Source organism: Abramis brama, assembly GCF_963993115.1.
Source record: "Abramis brama genome assembly, chromosome: 7".
In the NCBI taxonomy this organism is placed as follows: domain Eukaryota; kingdom Metazoa; phylum Chordata; class Actinopteri; order Cypriniformes; family Leuciscidae; genus Abramis; species Abramis brama.
The window spans coordinates 42,411,094-42,431,906 of NC_139969.1; the positions used below are offsets into that span (position 1 = coordinate 42,411,094).

General features: G+C 38.8%; 1 protein-coding gene and 1 long non-coding RNA gene across 3 annotated transcripts in view; both read left to right on the forward strand.

Annotated features, from left to right (window-relative positions):
• LOC311087311 (uncharacterized protein) overlaps positions 1-20,813 on the forward strand; it is a 595,635-nt gene that overhangs the window by 28,920 nt on the left and 545,902 nt on the right. The window contains exon 11 of the mRNA XM_084120630.1: positions 3,306-3,479. Coding sequence (XP_083976756.1) covers positions 3,306-3,479 — 174 coding nt within the window. The remainder of the gene's footprint in view (positions 1-3,305; positions 3,480-20,813) is intronic.
• On the forward strand, positions 11,162-14,010 carry LOC311087390. 2 transcript variants are annotated; one of them, XR_014607259.1, is made up of 5 exons: positions 11,162-11,296; positions 11,817-11,928; positions 13,362-13,461; positions 13,540-13,664; positions 13,787-14,010. It is a non-coding gene; the product is annotated as an uncharacterized lncRNA (long non-coding RNA). The 2 variants fall into 2 exon arrangements; XR_014607260.1 differs by having other exon boundaries at positions 13,365-13,461.

Below are 20,813 nucleotides of genomic sequence, written 5' to 3' on the forward strand. Positions count from 1 at the left end.
AATATACAAATTAAAAAGGAAGTGAAATATTTGGGGATTACTATTTCTAAAGATAAAGATGTTATGGAGAATAAAAATGTGTTGAATAACATAGATAAATGTAAGTCAATTCTTAATAGATGGCTGCAGAGAGATCTTAGCATCTTTGGAAGGGTTCTTTTGTCTAAAATAGATAGTTGTCTATCTAGTTTGTCTATCTATCTAAATTTAAATTTATTTGGATGTCAGTATATAAGAAAGGATGACATGATTAAAAAATATGAAGATGGTGGTGTGAATGCGATTGATTTTGACATTATGAATGGAGTTTTGAAATTAAAATGGTTAAAATCCTTTATTCAAAATAGCCACTCCTTTTGGTTTATTGTTCCTACTGCTATCTTTAATAAATTGGGGGGAATACAATTTTTATTATGTTGTGACTTTGAGTGTAACTCGTTACCAGTTAAACTTTCAGCCTTCCATCAGCAAGTGCTGCTCTACTGGAGATTATTGTTCAATCATAACTTCACGCCTCACAACACTCCAGTTTGGAATAGTAGATATATAAAGTTTGGCAGAAAAGCTGTATTTATTGAGGAATGGAAATCTAAAGGGATTTGGGCTATTGCCCATTTCTTGGATGATAATGGAAATGTGTTGCTGTATAGAGAGTTTTGTGAGAAATACCAATAACAGTGTAACGTAAATGTTTTTAATAGAATGATCAGAGCCATACCAATCCCTTTAAGATTAATGGTTAAAGAAGACATGTTGTACTCCAAAATCTCCCCAGAACTGAGACAGCTCTCCTTAGAAGGCCATGATTTCTGTGATAAAAAATGCACAAATAGAGTTATCAGAAGTTTTATTTTACAGGCGCATTACCCAAACCCAATTAGATGCGATTATATGCTTAGAGATTTTGATTTGGTGAAAAAAAAAAAAAAATTAGGTTAAATTATTTATCTTTTCCCCTTCCTCCTAAAGCTAAGGAAGTGAACTTCGAAATTTTAAATGAGATATATCCTACTAATGAATTCTTAAGATTGAAATTTAATTTTGAGGTGAATAATTGTGTTTTTTGTGAAACAAATACTGAAAATTGTCTTCTTTTTGTGTGATATGGTGCAACGCTTTTGGAGAGAGGTCCAGAACTGGTTAAGATTTAGGAGGGTTGAAATCCCACCCCTCGCGGTGAAATTGATTAGGTTTGGTGTTTGTATGAGTAACAAAGAGTGTGATTTAATTATTAACTTTCTTTTATGTTTCGGAAAATTTTTCATTCACAAATGTAGATGGTTTAAATCCAAACCCAACTTTAATCAATGACTGAATGAGATTAAACTCTTGTGTAGATCATTAAAATTAGTTAAAAATCAGAAAGCCCTTACATTGTTATCTCTTTTGAATAAGTTTAAATTAATTTAAAGCCCCTTTTATTTATTTATTTTTTTTATTTTAAAATGTTCATGTATATTATTTTATTGTTTATTGTAAGTGTTGTTGTTGTTGTTTTTTTTTCTCTTTCTTTTTTTTTTTTTTTCGTTCTGGTAATATGCTCAACCTAAGGTGGAATAACTGCTGTTGTATTCAGTGAATTGTAATGTACCTTGTTTGTTTGTGTTAAAGCTTAATAAAAAAAATAAAAAAAAACTAGACAATGGTTTCGTCAGCTTCCGGTTGCGATGCGCCAGCGCGACCCGGCCGTGATGTCATCAGCGGCCGCCGCTCGATCGGTCTTTCAATTCAATTCAATTCAATTCAAATTTATTTGTATAGCGCTTTTCACAATACATATTGTTTCAAAGCAGCTTTACAGAAAGTGCATTTCAGAAATGTACATAGAAAAATAAAGTTAGTTAATCATGTATTAATTTAGGGCATAACATCGCTGGCGTTGAGTCGTCTCTTCACGGCGTCGAGTCCCACTGGAAGACTGACTACGCCCTCACAGACACACACACGAGGACGAAGCGACAAGACAGTGCAGTATGAGTGTGTGAAATGACCGGGAAATGGATATGGAAGGGAGAGTGGAGAGATGGATGAATGTCCATGTGTGATCAGCATCTCGTGTGCACGCGCTCCTATGATAGCGACAATGAGAGGGAGGAACGAGACGTGGATGAATGAGGTGTGTGTGTGTGTCAGTCAGTGCTGCTTCTCCAGCGGTGGCAGCCAACGCTGACATTTGATGCAGAAATATGTTGCTGGGACACAGTTAGTGCTGCTGCGATGCTTCACTTCTAATGTACGACACGTGAGAGATCGCAAGCCATAGCCTTCAATATGCTGATGTGGAGTTTGGTGTTTTATGTATAGCCTATTCAAGAGCACTGCTTTTGGAAGTAGGTCCTACCTGTGTTTCATTGTCCCATTGAAAAATGCAATGAAAATATTTTATATAATATGGATAAAGTAAAATGTTTTAATGTAGTTTCAGCGCCGCCCACATGTGCGAACGAAATATCAAAGCCATAAACCGATTTGTAAACCACAAACGAAAAATTAGAAATTTTTCGAAATCTCATTTTCCGTTTATTAAAGTAAACGAAAAAACGTAAATGATCCGTCTTTTCATTTCTCGTTATTCCAGTCCAAATAGGAAATGAAATGAAAGGAAATGTTCATTCGTTTTTTTATTTAATATTGAAAGTAGAAAAACGAGAAAAGTTCCTTTTTTGTTTTTTTAATTTTTTCAAAAGTATCAGCTTGATTTTTCGCTTTTCGTTCTCAGGTAGAAACATTTATAAACAGCTTGAATATTCGATTTCTATGTCCGTGAAATAATTTACTATAACCTGCTGTATTTCCCGGACTATAAACTAAAGTCACGTTTTTTATCATGAAACATGTTGTGATTTATTCCAAAGTGATCTAGGCCTTTACAATGCATTTAACTTTGTTCACATAATCTAAATGTTGACTTTCAAAAGTAGGCGCACCAAGAAGGATATTCGCTGCATTTTGGTTTATATACTTTTTAACCACAAATGCCTGTCTTGTACCATCTCTGAGATGTGCCACGTATTACATCATCACGTTGGAAAGGTCACGCGTCACGTCATCAAAAAATGTGTTTCGGGGTTCATGACCCTTTAATAATTATATGAAATGAATGTGTAAACATGAATACATCAACGCTTTCAACCTTTTTATTGTTACAATGTTGGTAGTATATTTAAATGAACAATGTGTAGTCTTTCTCCATGTGACCTTTACCTTGATATCCCTGTTTATTTGTCAGCAAAAGTCTGCTGGATGAAGATGAACACGTTAGTTGATCATCATAGATCTGAGTCATTTTCTCTTTCTGTCTTCAGTCTGAGTGGATACAGTATTACAGAGGAACAGAGTCTCATCCTGACTTCAGCTCTGAGATCAAACCCATCACACCTGAGAGAGCTGAACCTGAGCTGGAATAAACTAGGAGACTCTGGAGTGAAAAACCTCAGTGATCTACTGATGAACCCACAACTCAAGCTGGAGAAACTACAGTTAGTATCATTATACTGTACAGCAATTACAGTGTGACTGAAGTTTATGTATTTGAAGACAGCAGGGCTTATGTTTCATTGTTTATAGCAGTGCACTTTCTGGGGTTTTTAAACTAAAACACTTTATACTCATTTATATTTGTATAAAATTCTTCACATTCATGATTTGTTTGTAAGATAATCTCTCTTCCTCTGTTTGTCTTTCTAGTCTATATCACTGTGGCATTACAGATGTTTCTTCTCTAACTCAGTCTTTGACTAACTCAAAAGCACTGCAGTTTCTAAAAGAGCTTGATCTGAGACGCAATAATATAGGAGACTCACAGCAGCGACTCAGAGACGAGCTACGAGACTCAAACTGTGACCTGAGGTGAGGAAACATCACTGAGATATTAAAGAGATCTTCATTTACCTCTGATATGTGAACAAACCTTTCAAACATTCGTGAAAGGAAATTATCATTAAGCTTTATTGCAACAAATGGTTTGTGTGAGAACAAAATGTGAAGTTATTGAAATGTTTAACACAAAGGAGGAAAGAAAAGAAAAGCTCACAGTCACAGCTTTATACATCAACACCTGCTTTATTAACTGTGTCAGTAGAAGTGAATCATTTCAGTGTGAAAACAGACTTGGTCAGATTGTAGGAAAACGCTGCACTCCTGCTAAAATCAGTGCAGTTCCAGCTTCAGCTCTCAGCGTCCAGCTCACATGAGGAATGTCTCTGTCTCTAGTGTGTTTTTACTGTGACAAGCAACACGTCACACTACTTTATACTTACTTTACTCTCAGTTATTTACTAAGAGCCTACAAACATGTTTAAACTAGAGGACAAACGGCTTTAACTAAAGGTTTGTGTTTGAACTCAAAATAACATTTGTATTTGCTCCCTGTGGTTTATTCCATACGCCGTACACTCATTAGTTTCTCCTTTACAGAGACTCAATAGGAGTCGCACCGACACACACAGACATATAAACATGATTCATGCTTTACATCTATTATATTTAAAACACAAATATCTATGCAAGATCATGTAGAGTCAGAAATTAATCTGATTACAGGAATTCAGAGTAACTCATTTTTACTCAAAAACAGTAATTGAAATATGATAATTTGCATTTTGTTCCACTGAACACTGATTGTTTTCTCATCGGCCTCATCCAGGATGGACACGAGTCCGCTTATCTGGAAGATAAAGAGAAGATTCATTTAATTAAAGGTGGAACAGGATGAATCATGGGACTGTATTATATCCTGCAACATCTCCACAGATCTGGGACTCACGCAAGGATCTTATTTGTGGACTTCAGCTCCGCTTTCAACTCCATCATCCCGGATATCCTCCTGAATAAACTGACCCAGCTCTCTGTACCACCTTCATCTGTCAGTGGATCTCCAGCTTCAGACAGACAGCAGCGAGTGAGGCTGGGAAACTCACATCTAGGACCTTCACCATCAGCACTGGTGCTCCTCAGGGTTGTGTGCTCTCCCCACTGCTCTTCTCACTGGACACCAACAACTGCACCTCTAAACACCCTCTGTCAAGCTCCTGAAGTTTACAGACGACACCACAGTCATCGGCCTCATCCAGGACGGAGAAGAGTCTGCTTACAGACTGGAGGTTAAAGAGCAGCTGCTGTCTGGTTCATCACAACAACCTGGAGCTGAACACGTTCAAAACAGTGGAGATGATGGTAGACTTCAGGAGAAACACCCCAGCATTATTCCCACTCCCCATCATGAACAGCACTGTGGAGGCATTCAGGGTCCTGGTCTCTACATCTCTCAGCTCCTGAAGTGGGACAATCATATTTGCTCTATTGCAGAAAAGGCCCAGCAGAGGTTGTGCTTTCTTCATCACCTGAAAGAGTTCAACCGGCCACAGGCGCAGATGACTCAGTTTTACTCAGCTCGCTTAAACAGCTCACACAGCAATTACCACCTGTTTTATCATTCATTCTCAGTACTCAAGAGAGAGAGGAAATAATTAGATATTGTGTAAATACAAATGTAGATTTGCAGTTATCATTGTGTCTCAATATGTTGAATTTTTAGGTAAAATCGTACCATATATTGTATTGTTTTATATTGTATTGACAACTCATCAATTAAACATTTACTGTCGTTATATTCTGTATTATATTTATACAATATTTATATGTATTGCCTATCATGTCCATTTATAGTCTTTACACATCAGCTTGTACTTGTATGGTTAAAAAGCTGCAAATTTGAAGACGCTGGCGTCACGTCAGGTCACCCGTTTGAAAGTTCAAGACGTTCAGATAGACGTTCGATCGGTCGGTCGGTCGTTCGGATGTTTGATTTTGGCACGGAGTACCCGCCATACCTTTAAGGAATCCCTCTCTTCTCGCCATACTGTTCACTTGTGTTGGATGCGTGCGCCATCTTACACTGCCATCTTACACTGTTCAGGAGAGCTCAATGTGGTTGTGTGTGCATTGATCGGATTTACTGTGTTATTTTTCTTGGTAACGATTACTCCGATATCTTTAATATGCACAAATAAGTTGTGAAGCGGAGTTAACAGAACATTTGATGTGTACATTTGTTTATAGATTTCTTTGAAGCGCATACGTGACGAGTGAAGCTCGTGGTGATCGGTAAAGGATTGAGTGGGTGGGTGGATGACGTGACATGGCAGTTTTGCTGTCTTCAGTGTCAAACATGTATGAATACAAAATATATTGGTAACACTTTATATTACGACCCGCAAAGAACTTCGTAGTAAACCGAAATTACGGTGTACGTTTCTGTAATTATAGTGTACCTCCATGTAGGTATAAGGGAACAATATGTTAAGTTTTTGTAATAAAGGGGTACAACCAGATATACAAGCAAATTATTTATAATGTAATTATTTTAAAACTAACAGGTACCTATTCTGTTAATATATTCCAGGCAAAAATTGTACGTCTGTTGTATATAAAAGTTTTTATCACATTTCTAGCAAAATATGTTCTTGTGCAATGTAGTTACAGGGTAATTTTGACATCTGTGGGTTGTAAATGAAATGTATATATATATATATGGCTGTATGTAAGCACAGTATGATAAAAATTTAATTTATTGGCTTTTCTTACTAAACTACATAACGTTAAGCCAAAAAAAATTAGTTTCTGCTATGATTTTAATTTAGAACGTACCATGTAGTACTTACTCGCCTTATCACATTGTATTGCAATGACACTTAAATGTCAGGGCAAATATACTGTGTAATTAAAACGTTTTTTTTTTTGTTATGTTTTCTTAATAAGAGTACCTTTCTCTGTAATTACTGTGCAAATAGTGTTGTTTCGTATTGTTACATAGTAAGTAGTGTTTGTTATCCCCTTGTTCTGTTACAGGGTAAGTGTAACTCCTGCGGGCTGTAAATTAAAGTGGCGCTTGTTACCCCCTTATTCTGTGTAGTTACAGGGTAATTGTAACTCCTGCGGGCTGTAAATTAAAGTGGCGCTTGTTACCCCCTTGTTCTGTGTAGTTACAGGGTAAGTGCAACTCCTGCGGGCTGTAAATTAAAGTGGCGCTTGTTACCCCCTTGTTCTGTGTAGTTACAGGGTAAGTGCAACTCCTGCGGGCTGTAAATTAAAGTGGCGCTTGTTACCCCCTTGTTCTGTGTAGTTACAGGGTAAGTGCAACTCCTGCGGGCTGTAAATTAAAGTGGCGCTTGTTACCCCCTTGTTCTGTGTATTTAAAGGGTAAGTGTAACTCCTGCGGGCTGTAAATTAAAGTGGCGCTTGTTACCCCCTTGTTCTGTGTAGTTACAGGGTAAGTGTAACTCCTGCGGGCTGTAAATTAAAGTGGCGCTTGTTACCCCCTTGTTCTGTGTAGTTACAGGGTAAGTGTAACTCCTGCGGGCTGTAAATTAAAGTGGCGCTTGTTACCCCCTTGTTCTGTGTAGTTACAGGGTAAGTGCAACTCCTGCGGGCTGTAAATTAAAGTGGAGCTTGTTACCCCCTTGCTCTGTGTAGTTACAGGGTAAGTGTAACTCCTACGGGCTGTAAATTAAAGTGGCGCTTGTTACCCCCTTGTTCTGTGTAGTTACAGGGTAAGTGTTACTCCTGCGGGCTGTAAATTAAAGTGGCGCTTGTTACCCCCTTGTTCTGTGTAGTTACAGGGTAAGTGTAACTCCTGCGGGCTGTAAATTAAAGTGGAGCTTGTTACCCCCTTGCTCTGTGTAGTTACAGGGTAAGTGTAACTCCTACGGGCTGTAAATTAAAGTGGCGCTTGTTACCCCCTTGTTCTGTGTAGTTACAGGGTAAGTGTTACTCCTGCGGGCTGTAAATTAAAGTGGCGCTTGTTACCCCCTTGTTCTGTGTAGTTACAGGGTAAGTGCAACTCCTGCGGGCTGTAAATTAAAGTGGAGCTTGTTACCCCCTTGCTCTGTGTAGTTACAGGGTAAGTGTAACTCCTACGGGCTGTAAATTAAAGTGGCGCTTGTTACCCCCTTGTTCTGTGTAGTTACAGGGTAAGTGTAACTCCTGCGGGCTGTAAATTAAAGTGGCGCTTGTTACCCCCTTGTTCTGTGTAGTTACAGGGTAAGTGTAACTCCTGCGGGCTGTAAATTAAAGTGGAGCTTGTTACCCCCTTGCTCTGTGTAGTTACAGGGTAAGTGTAACTCCTACGGGCTGTAAATTAAAGTGGCGCTTGTTACCCCCTTGTTCTGTGTAGTTACAGGGTAAGTGTTACTCCTGCGGGCTGTAAATTAAAGTGGCGCTTGTTACCCCCTTGTTCTGTGTAGTTACAGGGTAAGTGCAACTCCTGCGGGCTGTAAATTAAAGTGGAGCTTGTTACCCCCTTGCTCTGTGTAGTTACAGGGTAAGTGTAACTCCTGCGGGCTGTAAATTAAAGTGGAGCTTGTTACCCCCTTGCTCTGTGTAGTTACAGGGTAAGTGTAACTCCTACGGGCTGTAAATTAAAGTGGCGCTTGTTACCCCCTTGTTCTGTGTAGTTACAGGGTAAGTGTAACTCCTGCGGGCTGTAAATTAAAGTGGCGCTTGTTACCCCCTTGTTCTGTGTAGTTACAGGGTAAGTGCAACTCCTGCGGGCTGTAAATTAAAGTGGAGCTTGTTACCCCCTTGCTCTGTGTAGTTACAGGGTAAGTGCAACTCCTGCGGGCTGTAAATTAAAGTGGCGCTTGTTACCCCCTTGTTCTGTGTAGTTACAGGGTAAGTGCAACTCCTGCGGGCTGTAAATTAAAGTGGAGCTTGTTACCCCCTTGTTCTGTGTAGTTACAGGGTAAGTGTAACTCCTACGGGCTGTAAATTAAAGTGGCGCTTGTTACCCCCTTGTTCTGTGTAGTTACAGGGTAAGTGTAACTCCTGCGGGCTGTAAATTAAAGTGGCGCTGGTTACCCCCTTGTTCTGTGTAGTTACAGGGTAAGTGTAACTCCTGCGGGCTGTAAATTAAAGTGGCGCTTGTTACCCCCTTGTTCTGTGTAGTTACAGGGCAAGTGTAACTCCTACGGGCTGTAAATTAAAGTGGCGCTTGTTACCCCCTTGTTCTGTGTAGTTACAGGGTAAGTGTAACTCCTGCGGGCTGTAAATTAAAGTGGCGCTTGTTACCCCCTTGTTCTGTGTAGTTACAGGGTAAGTGTAACTCCTGCGGGCTGTAAATTAAAGTGGCGCTTGTTACCCCCTTGTTCTGTGTAGATACAGGGTAAAAGTAGATACTTTTCATCTTAATAAAACATTGTCTTTTCTACAGTATACTCAAACAACAAAGTAACACATTATAATGTTGAACTTGCAAAACCTACAATAAAATCTAAGATTTCTCAACGGCAATCAGGTGAAAGAGACACATTTAGCTGTATAGCCCCATAGACTCCCATTCAGTCTGCACTCGCCCGCGATCACCTCCAGTGGAATTCTAATGGAACTGCAACCAAGATCGATACAATGGGGCTAATAGGAAGTGCCAAGGCTCTCCGTAGACGGGCTCTGGCGCTGCACACAGTAAAATCGGCAGTGTAAAAAATAGAGGGTTTTCACGACGCGTCATCAATCCGGAAGTCGGACATTTTGGAGGCACTGAACGTAAACAGTGCCATTGAACTGAACGGACTCGCAAATTTGGCTGATTATTGCTTCTGAAAAATGGTCAAGTTTTGGTCTGTACTCATCGGTCGCACCGAGAAAAAACATTTCTAGTTCTATAGACTGCCGAAAGTTTAAAGAGAAGAGTGCAAAAAACTGATGAAAGATGGCGTTTGTGGTTGAGAGAGGCACAGCATCAGCCACATGTGTAAATGAAGCGTTAACTATGGCTAAAATTTTGACGTAAAATAGTTAACTATATACATACACACTGTCAATCCGATTATCTTTGTATCCGTTTGGAATATGATCTAAAATGATGTCCACACTGTATTGCAACTGTTCAGATCCGATTTGTGTGTCCACGCAGCTCTTTGACAATACGGCAATGATGTTGCGTTGATGGAGGGGTTTGCATTTGCAATATAAATGTTTTCTTATTTAAATTTTACAATATGGAAATGTATAGCCGCCGCGCTGGACTAACGTTACTGCGTCTCGAGCTGCAGAACTGTAGGAGGCTGGTACTGTATGCACAACTCTTTTTCCGCGGCGGTTTCAAAATACTTTTAAAAAAATAATAATTTTCTGCTCGTCCGGCACTTTGCAACAACACAGCCTTGTTTCGGCTGCAACTTTCAGCATGTTCCCTATAACAACGTCTGATGTTTACATTTTACGTGGCGTGAGAAAGTCACATAAACCACACGAAAGAGCGTTCAGACTGGTGGATTTCCTGATACGTGATTTGAATAGGATATTAAACCACATATGGATGTAGCTTGAACCGGATTTCATGTGCTTTTTTTTGGACTGACAATCTGAACGTAGCCAATGTCGGGATACGAAATAGAAGTAAGGACTAGTTAGAGAAGCTAGCTCGTTCAGATCTTTACCACATATTACCTTAAGTTTGTCAAAATTTTGAGCTCTTTCCTGCTTTAAATCCTTCTCTATATGATTTTGCAGCTTCCATGTGTTGTTCCCGTGGTTTAGACATCAGAAATTAGTGTAACAATGTGTTCAGTAGTACATAAACAGTGCAATCCATGCCGTTGTTTACATCCGAGTACCTCCAATATGGCCGCGCATCCGGGTAACTGACCAAATCGTGACGTAGGTGAAAACCCTCTATACTTTTACGTTTAAAATAAATGTGTTGGAATGTGCTTATAATTTGTTATATATATAACATAATATATTGGATTATATATATATTAGCTTCTTTCATTTTGGTTTGTTGACAGCCTTCATGAAAGTAACGTTATGCATTCCCGCCTCCAGTCGCGCCGAGGCCTGGGTTTACGACGAGCTTGGCACTGAAGTTCATGGGGAAGCAGCACCCTTTGGGCTATTTTTCTGCGCAGATGAGAGAATTCTTCAAATGGTAATATAAAAGTGGTTGTGTGTTATACATGAACGCGTTAAGAATTCCGTTTTTGTGACGCATGCACATTATTAACAGCTTGTTTACGTTAAGTGAACGTTTACTTTTTGTAGACTGAGGTGGGGAAGCGTTTAAAAACTTTTTATTCGCCCTTTGTTTAAGTGTGAATTACATAATCTCTATTTTGTTCTTAGCACTGAATATCATGTCGTCATATCTGCATCAAGAGTCAAGACAAACTTACTACCATCAAGTTTTTTTTTATGACTGTTAAATTCAAACATTGTGAAAGTGAAAGCTAATCTGTAAATCAGTCTGTCTTCCAATTCAGTTTACAGATATTTGCGAAAGCACTTGAAGAGCAAACAGGTACTTTAGCTTGAAATCATTCTTTATCAATTCATACTGCATGTTATTTTGGGATAAATTTTGTCCTAACTAATCTGTCTGTATTTTATTATTATGAATCTGTATTTTCTGTTCACATTATAAATATTAATAAATTATGGGTAAAAAAAATTCTAAACATGTCTTACAATCTAACGTAGTACACCAAGTTTAATTTAAGATGCCTTATCACTCAATTTACTCGTTCAGATTATATAAATGTATTTAATAATCAGATTAATTGCATATTTAAACTGTTTCAGGCCTCCATGTGAACAATGCACAAGGTTTTGTGGCTATTAACTTGAATATGTGAATATTCAAGTGTAGATGTGTGAATATATAAATATAAATAATTTTAGAATTTGACACCCATGCTTTATAGAAAGGGTAATCACAATTATTTTACCATATTTACAGCCCTAATTCAAAATGTATTGCATTACTGAATTTTGTAAATATTAGCCTCAACTGACATTTTTTTCAAATCCTTTTTCAATAGATTTGGCCTCGACTTGTCAAGTGAAGAAAGCTCCTCTCATGAGATTGCAACAGAAAGCAAGCAACAGACATGAAGACGAAAGCAACAGAATGCTGAAGATAAATCCAGAATTGTGAGTGTCATTATATTTTATTCTTTGTGCAGTACAAATTTTATTACATGACGAATGTAAAATTTTAATTTATAAATTTAAACCTAACTGGGCAACCACACAATGCCTTTGTTCAGACCTGGAATTTACATGTGTCTTGGGTGATTGATGTGTCTTGATTGCCATAATTCATGATGACACATCAAACACTATAACAAAAAGTTAAAGGGTTAGTTGACCCAAATGTGTAAAGTTGTTGTCATTTCTCACCCTCATGTCATGAAAAGACTTCCGTTTATCTTCGAAACTCAAATGAATATATTTTAAATCTTAGCGATTCCTGTCCCTCCATTGACAGTCCACACAATTACCATTTTGACGCTTCAAAAAGTTCATAAAGAGATCATAAAACTAACCCATATGAATTGAGCAGTTTAGTCCAAATTTCGGAAGAGACCCGATCGCTTTGTGATATTCGCATATAAACATTAATCAACAAACATAAACAGAAGAGAAATAAAATGTCGACTAAACTGCTTGGTTCATATGGATTAATTTTAAGATGAACTTTTTGAAGCATCAAAGTGGTAGTTGTGTAGAAAGCGCTCAGATTTCATCAAAAAGATCTTCATTTGTGTTTCAAAGACGAAAGAAAGTCTTGCAGGTTTGGAACGACATGAGGGTGAGTAAATTACAGAATACATTTTTTTTGAGTGAAACTAACCCTTTAAGAAAAGAACGTGGCCTAGACCTCATCAGAACAATCGAATCTCAATGCGTCTTGAGTGCATTTACACCTGTACTTCGAATTGCTCACTTGTGCGTCACCCATTTTTTTGTAAATTTGGAGTGCTGTCAATATAGAGAACAACGACAAAAATCCTGTTTTCGGTCGAAGTCCATAGTAGTCGATTGTCGAGTTCACGCGCATAGGTTTAGTTAACTATGATCACGTGCGTGAACTCGACAATCGATTACTATGGACTTTGACGAAAACAGGATGTAAATACAGGTATGAGCGCTGGCTGAAATAACTTAATTTTTATTCATATCTTTCACATCTACTGCAGTCAGATTCACCCGTGTTCACTCTGAAGGAATCACTCACATGGCTGTGCACTTGTAATGACACATCAAGGATGTTAAGAGGCTAAAAGCAGGTTTAAAACTTGCCCCATTGAAGTCAACAGGGTGCAAATTTTAAAAAGAGGATAACACGGTGTAGGCAACACCGATTTTTGTCGTTGTTCTCTGTATTGACAGCACTCCAAATTTATAAAAAAATGAGCTCAATGTTAAAATTGACCGGAGTTCTCCTTTAATGCCAGGTGTGAACGGCACTACTCTGTGACTACACGATCATCTGAACAGAATGGTTCCTGAGAGAGATATGGTTGTCATTATGCTATGTAACTGTTTGATGATGTTTTTTTTTTTGTTGATTTTTTGGTTAGAAGACCTCAGCTAAGTTCCTGAAAAGGCTTCTCCCAAGACCTTCAAGGACCTGATTGACTGCAGAATCTGCTGTAAAAGATGATGAAACTGATGATTCAGGTTAGACTATAGTTCAGAATAAGATTATCTATAGGCGTTCATGCATTTTTTCCTGAAGTTGTCACATCTGTTATTTAGAATGGGGAAGCGATCTTGCTCAATTCGTCTCCTCCTTGATTTGATTCCACCATCACCACAAGGCTGCAAGAGACCTGGAAAGATGTCCTCATATCAAGCTGAACAACACCTTGTCATCATCAAAGGTAAATTTGGACCTATTGTCTGCCTAAAAATATTGCCATTTGGGTTGATTGTATTGTGGAAAACTAATATAAAGACTGCCAATTGGAGAGCTGACTTTGAGTGTTATTTTTGTCTTTGGTAGGGACCAGCATACAAGAACACCTTGATTGCATTGAAGAGACCACACAGCGTACCTGCTCACTTAAAATTGAAGGTGTAGCTTGCTAAGAACATGTATATATTCATATTTTTGCAGTGCAGCAAGACCAATGGGACTCCATCAACTCCTCAACTTCAGAGTCCCCAGTGGAAGTTAAGAAAAAGAAGAGCAAGAAAAGAAAGAAGAAGAAAAGCAAGAGAAGCAAATAAAAGGGGGGGATATAATGTGTTACTTTGTTAGAAAAGACAATGTTTTATTAAGATGAAAAGGTGTTTTGAATTTTTTTTTGTAAAATAAAAGTCAGAAATTAAATGGGATCCTTTATTGTATATTTGCTGCACTTACCCTGTAACTACACAGAGCAAGGGGGTAACAAGCTCCACTTTAATTTACAGCCCGTAGGAGTTACACTTACCCTGTAACTACACAGAACAAGGGGGTAACAAGCGCTACTTTAATTTACAGCCCGCAAGAGTTGCATTTACCCTTTAAATACACAGTTGCAGGGGCGTAGAATTTAGTAGGGACGCTAGGGACGTGTCCCTACCAATATCCAGTGACACTGATATATCCCTAGCAATAATTTCGATCAAAACTTAAAATATATTTATATATTGATGTCCCCGTCCCCACCAATTTCAAAATCAAACCTACGCCACTGCACAGTTGAAACGGGTAACAAACACTACTTACTATGTAACAATACGAAACAACACTATTTGCACAGTAATTACAGAGAAAGGTACTCTTAAGAAAACAAAAAACAAAACAAAAACGTTTTAATTACACAGTATATTTGCCCTGACATTTAAGTGTCATTGCAATACAATGTGATAAGGCGAGTAAGTACTACATGGTACGTTCTAAATTAAAATCATAGCAGAAACTAATATTTTTGGCTTAACGTTATGTAGTTTAGTAAAATGCCAATAAATTCAATTTTTATCATACTGTGCTTACATACAGCCATATATATATGTTTAATTTACAACCCACAGATGTCAAAATTACCCTGTAACTACATTGCACAAGAACATATTTTGCTAGAAATGTGATAAAAACTTTTATATACAACAGACGTACAATTTTTGCCTGGAATATATTAACAGAATAGGTACCTGTTAGTTTTAAAATAATTACATTATAAATAATTTGCTTGTATATCTGGTTGTACCCCTTTATTACAAAAACTTAACATATTGTTCCCTTATACCTACATGGAGGTACACTATAATTACAGAAACGTACACCGTAATTTCGGTTTACTTACGCAGTTGTTTGCGGGTCGTAATATAAAGTGTTACCAACAGTTCTCCTCAGCGTGTGTAATGTGTGTAATGTCTGCACAGAGGAGACGGGCGGCTGCTCCAAGATCTCGCCTTTGCACAAAACTGGTGATTTTATACTCCAAAAATTTAAATATCCCTCCTTAAAAATAAAGATTACCCCAGAAAGAATTGCATTGCTAGCCCACCCCAACACTTACACACAATTATAATGATGCATGCTGCCCAATACTTGATTATATTACTTTTATAACTGAAAATTATATATTTTAGTAAAACAAACAAAATGTCATTTGTTTTGTCATATGACACAGATATGCATGAATACACACTAAATAAATGCAGTGAACACATCTAAATTTTCAGCCTAGCAATGAATTAATGCATAAATTGAAATAATAATATTGTATTTACTGACAATAAGAAACATGAATAAATGAGTAAAAGAATGAATAAAAATAATCAAATGTCAATAACAATAAACAAATGCACATATAAGTCAACAATACACCAAACAAAGCTTTATTCAAACTTATTGTTCTAACAATCACATATTTAAGTCAAGTCATCTTCCTTTATATAGCTCTTTTAACAATGTAGATTGTTTCAAAGCAGCTTTACAGAGATAAGCGTATAATTTACCGTAACAGAGATTGTTTTGGCTTTATAGTGGTTCTTTAATAAAGTTATTTTCCAGCTAAAGTTAGTTTTGATTGATTCGCTTCTGTCACAACGATCATTTGTTATTAAATTAGGGGCCGCTAAGACGACACTATTCTCTCAACACAGACTTTAAACGCGAACCTGTGAGAAACGCTGATGGCGTTTCACATGCGCATTAAGAATTGGTTCTATAGTTATATGCGTTTGAATATATGTGCGCAGGTTTGTAATTCCCTACAAACCAAGCCTTAACAAAGTACTGGCGTTTCCTTATAAATTTTGGTACAGAATTTTATTTTATTTTGTCACTTCGGGGTAGGAACGCAAAACGAATTTCCCCGACGACGCCTTATCTGTAGAGTGGGTAAAGGGATCCTCCATAGGTAGAGACCAAGCGTGCCGCACAAGCCCTGAAAAGTGAAGCCAAAACGTCTCGATCGCCCCCCGGTGACTGGTCCTAGTATAGGTCATAAGCCCCGCCTCCCCGTGTTATTCAACGGGACGTGAGACCAACTAAACAATTAAATTACACTTCAAATATCTTTTTTCCAAAGGTGGTTTCTTTCATTTGCTGTCGTTTTTATCACGCTGATGTAAGTTCAAGTGTCTGTTTCAAAAATAAGTTGTTTTTTAGTTAGTTACGTCACGTGATGCGGTGGTGTAACGTCATGACTGACAGCTGTGATTGACAGGTTCTCTGAGCGAAGTAGTCACTGAAGCACCAACGGACATTTTTTCGGGATCTTCGGAGGACTGAGGAGATTGTATTTACTTTATTTTAACAAGCCTCTTGACGTACTGCAATCAATTTTTAAAAAAGTGTGCAGAATCCACTCTCCCTGAGTGCATTCTGCGAGAGTGAGGGCGGAGCGTTGATTTCGCGGCTTTACTTCCTGCTCACTACTGCGCAGGTCTGGTCCCGAGATCGCTACTGCGCAGACTCAAGATCCAAGATGTCAGCGCCATATCGGGACTCTGGCGGCTTCAGTTCTCATCAATGGAAGAGAGCGAAGGGGCGTCGTCCATCTTTTTTTACAGTCTATGGTAGAGACTAGTTGGCACTTCAGCACTGCGTTGGCATCGGGTCCAGGCGAAGCTCCTTCATCAGATCTGGATACGGCCTGAATCCGGCAGGCTGCGGGAAAACCTCGGGATAAACAAAGACACTAAAATTAGCGTAGATGCCATTCTTCTTATGATGTAACGAGTACATCAGGATTTATGGGAAGTGTTCCCGGTTCCGGTTAATCTAATCTATGCAGCCTAACATTGAGTTATAGAAGTCTATAATGTATTATGTGAATGCTAGGTCAAAGAGATGTGTCTTTAATCTGGCTTTGAACTGACAGAGTGTGTCTGCTTCCCGGACAATGTTAGGAAGACTGTTCCAGAGTTTTGGTGCTAAATAGGAAAAGGATCTACCGCCAGCAGTCGATTTTGATATACTAGGTATTATCAACTGGCCGTAATTTTGAGATCGCAATAGACGTGACGGACTATAATGCGTTAAGAGCTCGCTTAAGTTCTGCCGAGCTAAACCATTTAGTGCTTTGTAAGTAATCAGCAATATTTTAAAATGTATGCGATGTTTAATAGGCAGCCAGTGCAGTGTTGACAGAACTGGGCTAATATGGTCATACTTCCTGGTTCTGGTAATGGTGCGTTCACACCGGACGCGAATAGCGCGTCAGGCGCGAGTGATTTCAATGTTAACGGTGCGTTTCCACTGGCGCGTTGCGAGCGGAGCGGAGCGAGTGTTTTCAATTCATTCCTATGGAAGTCGAGCTTCACGCTCGCGCAGTGCATTTTGGGATTGCCAGCGGACCGGAGAAAGCGTTGAGAGCGACCGAGAGCGTCAAAAGGTTGGGCCGTTCTTGACTTTATGCAAAGATCAAGCGAAAAACGCGGTCGGCAGCCAATTGCTGTGAGGTTCGGGATGTGACGTCTGTTTTGAGATTTTAAAAATATGCAAATTGTGCCGGAGTTTATGCTGGATTTAGTGCTTAAACCATTTTGTTTACAAATTAGACGCTTTGCAGTTGTTATATGTTAAAGATTTTATTTTGGATGTGTTCATTGTGATTATATTGGCTGGGTTTATAAAAGTTTATAAAATTGAAAGGATCTTTGCTTGATGCATTTGGAAACAAAGCTTGTCTATTTGTAAATGTAATCGCGTGCATTTCTGGTGATTATACTGTCCGTGTGTTGAAAAAAACTTCGATTAAACACAGCTCGCAATGACACACCCCAAAGCGGAGGCGTTATAGCGTTGCCAGCGGCACTGAGCGGACTTTTGCCGCTGTAGTGGAAACGCACCGTTAGTCAATGCAAAGACGCGTTACGCGCGTAAAAAATTCCTGCGGCGCGAATGAGGCGTTTAGCGCGGCGCGGTAGACGCGAATTCGCCTCATTCGCGCGTCAAGTTCGCGCGAATGACGCGAATTGAGCGTCTGGCGCGTTAAGCGCGTTACGCGCGAATAATTTTATTAGTGCTATTTGTGCATTCACGCGTTTGACGCGAATTCGCGTCTGCCGCCCGAGTTGAAAAATCTGAACTTCTGCGTCAATTCGCGCCGCGTTAACCAATCAGGAGCCTACTTGTATGCTGCTGTCACGTGGTGAAGTGACAGTTTATAATGTTATTTTATGTTTGGCCTCAATAAATTATTTTGTAATATGACTAAAATGCACAATAAAGCAAATAAAAACATAAAACTCGATTTCAATATATGAGAGATACTCATTTTGTATTGAATGCTATTTATTCCATATTCTAGATTATATGAAACTTTATTAATCTAATGTAAAGACAACAAACACAATATAAAAACTTTTCAAAAAAATCACAGGACAGGTTTCACTTTTGGAGGCTGGCTCCATTTATTATCAAAACAAAAATAAATGACAGATTAGGTGCGTGAGAGGGTGAACCTCGTGCCGGGCTGCACAGCGCGGGCTCGTCATGCAGAGACCACTCGAGGCCGAGGCTTATACGGCCTACGCTGTCCTCGTCAGCGTCCTCACCGTTAGGTCCACCAAACCTACCTCCTGAAGCAATTTGTGAAACTCCTGAAACCCTCTGGAGGGTTTGGTGGACCCGAGTACTGCGACGATGTCCCCTACGCAGCTGTTTCTGCTCTCCAGAGCATATACGAGCGGTGACTCTCTCGATTAATGCTATTGCTAATGCTCGATAAACATCTAAAAAAGATGGCCGCCAACAGGTTTCGAAACTTTCGCACCCGGACTTCGCCTTTGACGCGCGTAAATTTCGCTTCAAACTTTTGATTTTACGCGCGTCAATTTCGCTCTTGACGCGCGAATGCACACAAAGTGGTCACGCGTATTACTAGACGCGGCAGGCGCGAATTTTGACGCAGATTCGCGTTTGGTATCAAAACAAAAATAAATGACAGATTAGGTGTGGGTGAGGGTGAACCTCGAGCCGGGCTGTACAGCGCGGGCTCGTCATGCAGCGACCACTCGAGACCGAGGCTTATACGGCCTACGCTGTCCTCGTCAGCGTCCTCACCGTTAGGTCCACCAAACCTACCTCCTGGAGCAAATTGTGAAACTCCTGAAACCCTCCGGAGGGTTTGGTGGACCCGAGTACAGCGACGATGTCCCCTACGCAGCTGCTCTCCAGAGCATATACGAGCGGTGATTCTCTCGATTAATGCTAATGCTCGATAAACAAAAAAAGATGGCCGCCAACAGGTTTCGAAACTTTCGCCTCTGACGCGCGTAAATTTCGCTTCAAACTTTTGATTTTACGCGCGTCAATTTCGCTCTTGACGCGCGAATGCACACAAAGTGGTCAAGCGTATAACTAGACGCGGCAGGCGCGAATTTGACGCGCTATTCGCGTCCGGTGTGAACGCACAGTTAGAACTCAGACTAAATAAAGTAAAACACTCTCGCTTCGCACAAGATAATGATCTTACAGAACCGAGTGGCCTTGGATTACATTCTTGCAACACAAGGGGGAGCCTGCACCATTATCGGCCCTGAGTGCTGCACCGGGTTAATGGATCCAACAGAGAACTTGAACAAAATCCAACAAGACATTCTTGATCTTTCAACAAAACTACACCAGATGACTGAAGATAATTCTTCATGGTTCAGAAACTTGTTAGGTAAACCCTGGCTGTGGATCAAGGAAATAGGTTACCTTCCGTGCTTTTCCATGCATTTTTAGACGCGATATGTGAACAGTCCCTAATTCAGGAATCTATGTGGCTTAAAATCATTTTTGTTTTGTTTAAAATGGAGATCACGATTACATACATCAGACAACTACTCAGAATAACATGTTTAGTCTAATAGTCTATTTTTTAAAAACTCGTTTGAATAATTCATTCAAACACTGATTAATTAAGTGTCTCATAAATACTTTGATACTTTGAAATACATAATTAATGAATGATTCGCTGTTTTTGAACGAATCTCTCTAGTCTTCTTGAATAAATAATATAATGAAAAAAAAAGTCGATTTTTGCCACCTACTGGAGTAATAATGTAATCAACACCTTTATATGATACTCCTCTCACTTTAGCCATTTTATTGGTTATTGCTTAAAATTGGCAAGAATAATAATCGGAAACTAGAATCGATAAGAACCGGATTCGATAAGCAGAATCGGAATCGCTAAATATGAAACGATACCCAACCCTAATAACTAGTCAACGAAATTTTGTCTAAACATTCATATATTATGTCTGTGTCTCAATTATGTTCTGTCTTGTCTGCACCTCTACAAAATATATTCTGTGGCTTAGTAAATATTACAGTAATATTTAACTTTATTAACTTAATAAAATCTCTGAAATATCGTTTACTTGATTGAGTTAAACATTCCAAAATAATTGACAAAAAAATCCAACAGTTCATTTTATCTAAAATGTAGTTATATTTATGTTTTTTTCACTAAAAGAATTAAAAATTTGACTAACCAATTATTTATTTATAATACACTTAATATATTTGTGAAATTTGGATCAAAATATTTGAAAATGGAGGCAACTGATCTGTTTCAAGAAACAAAAATATGACTTAA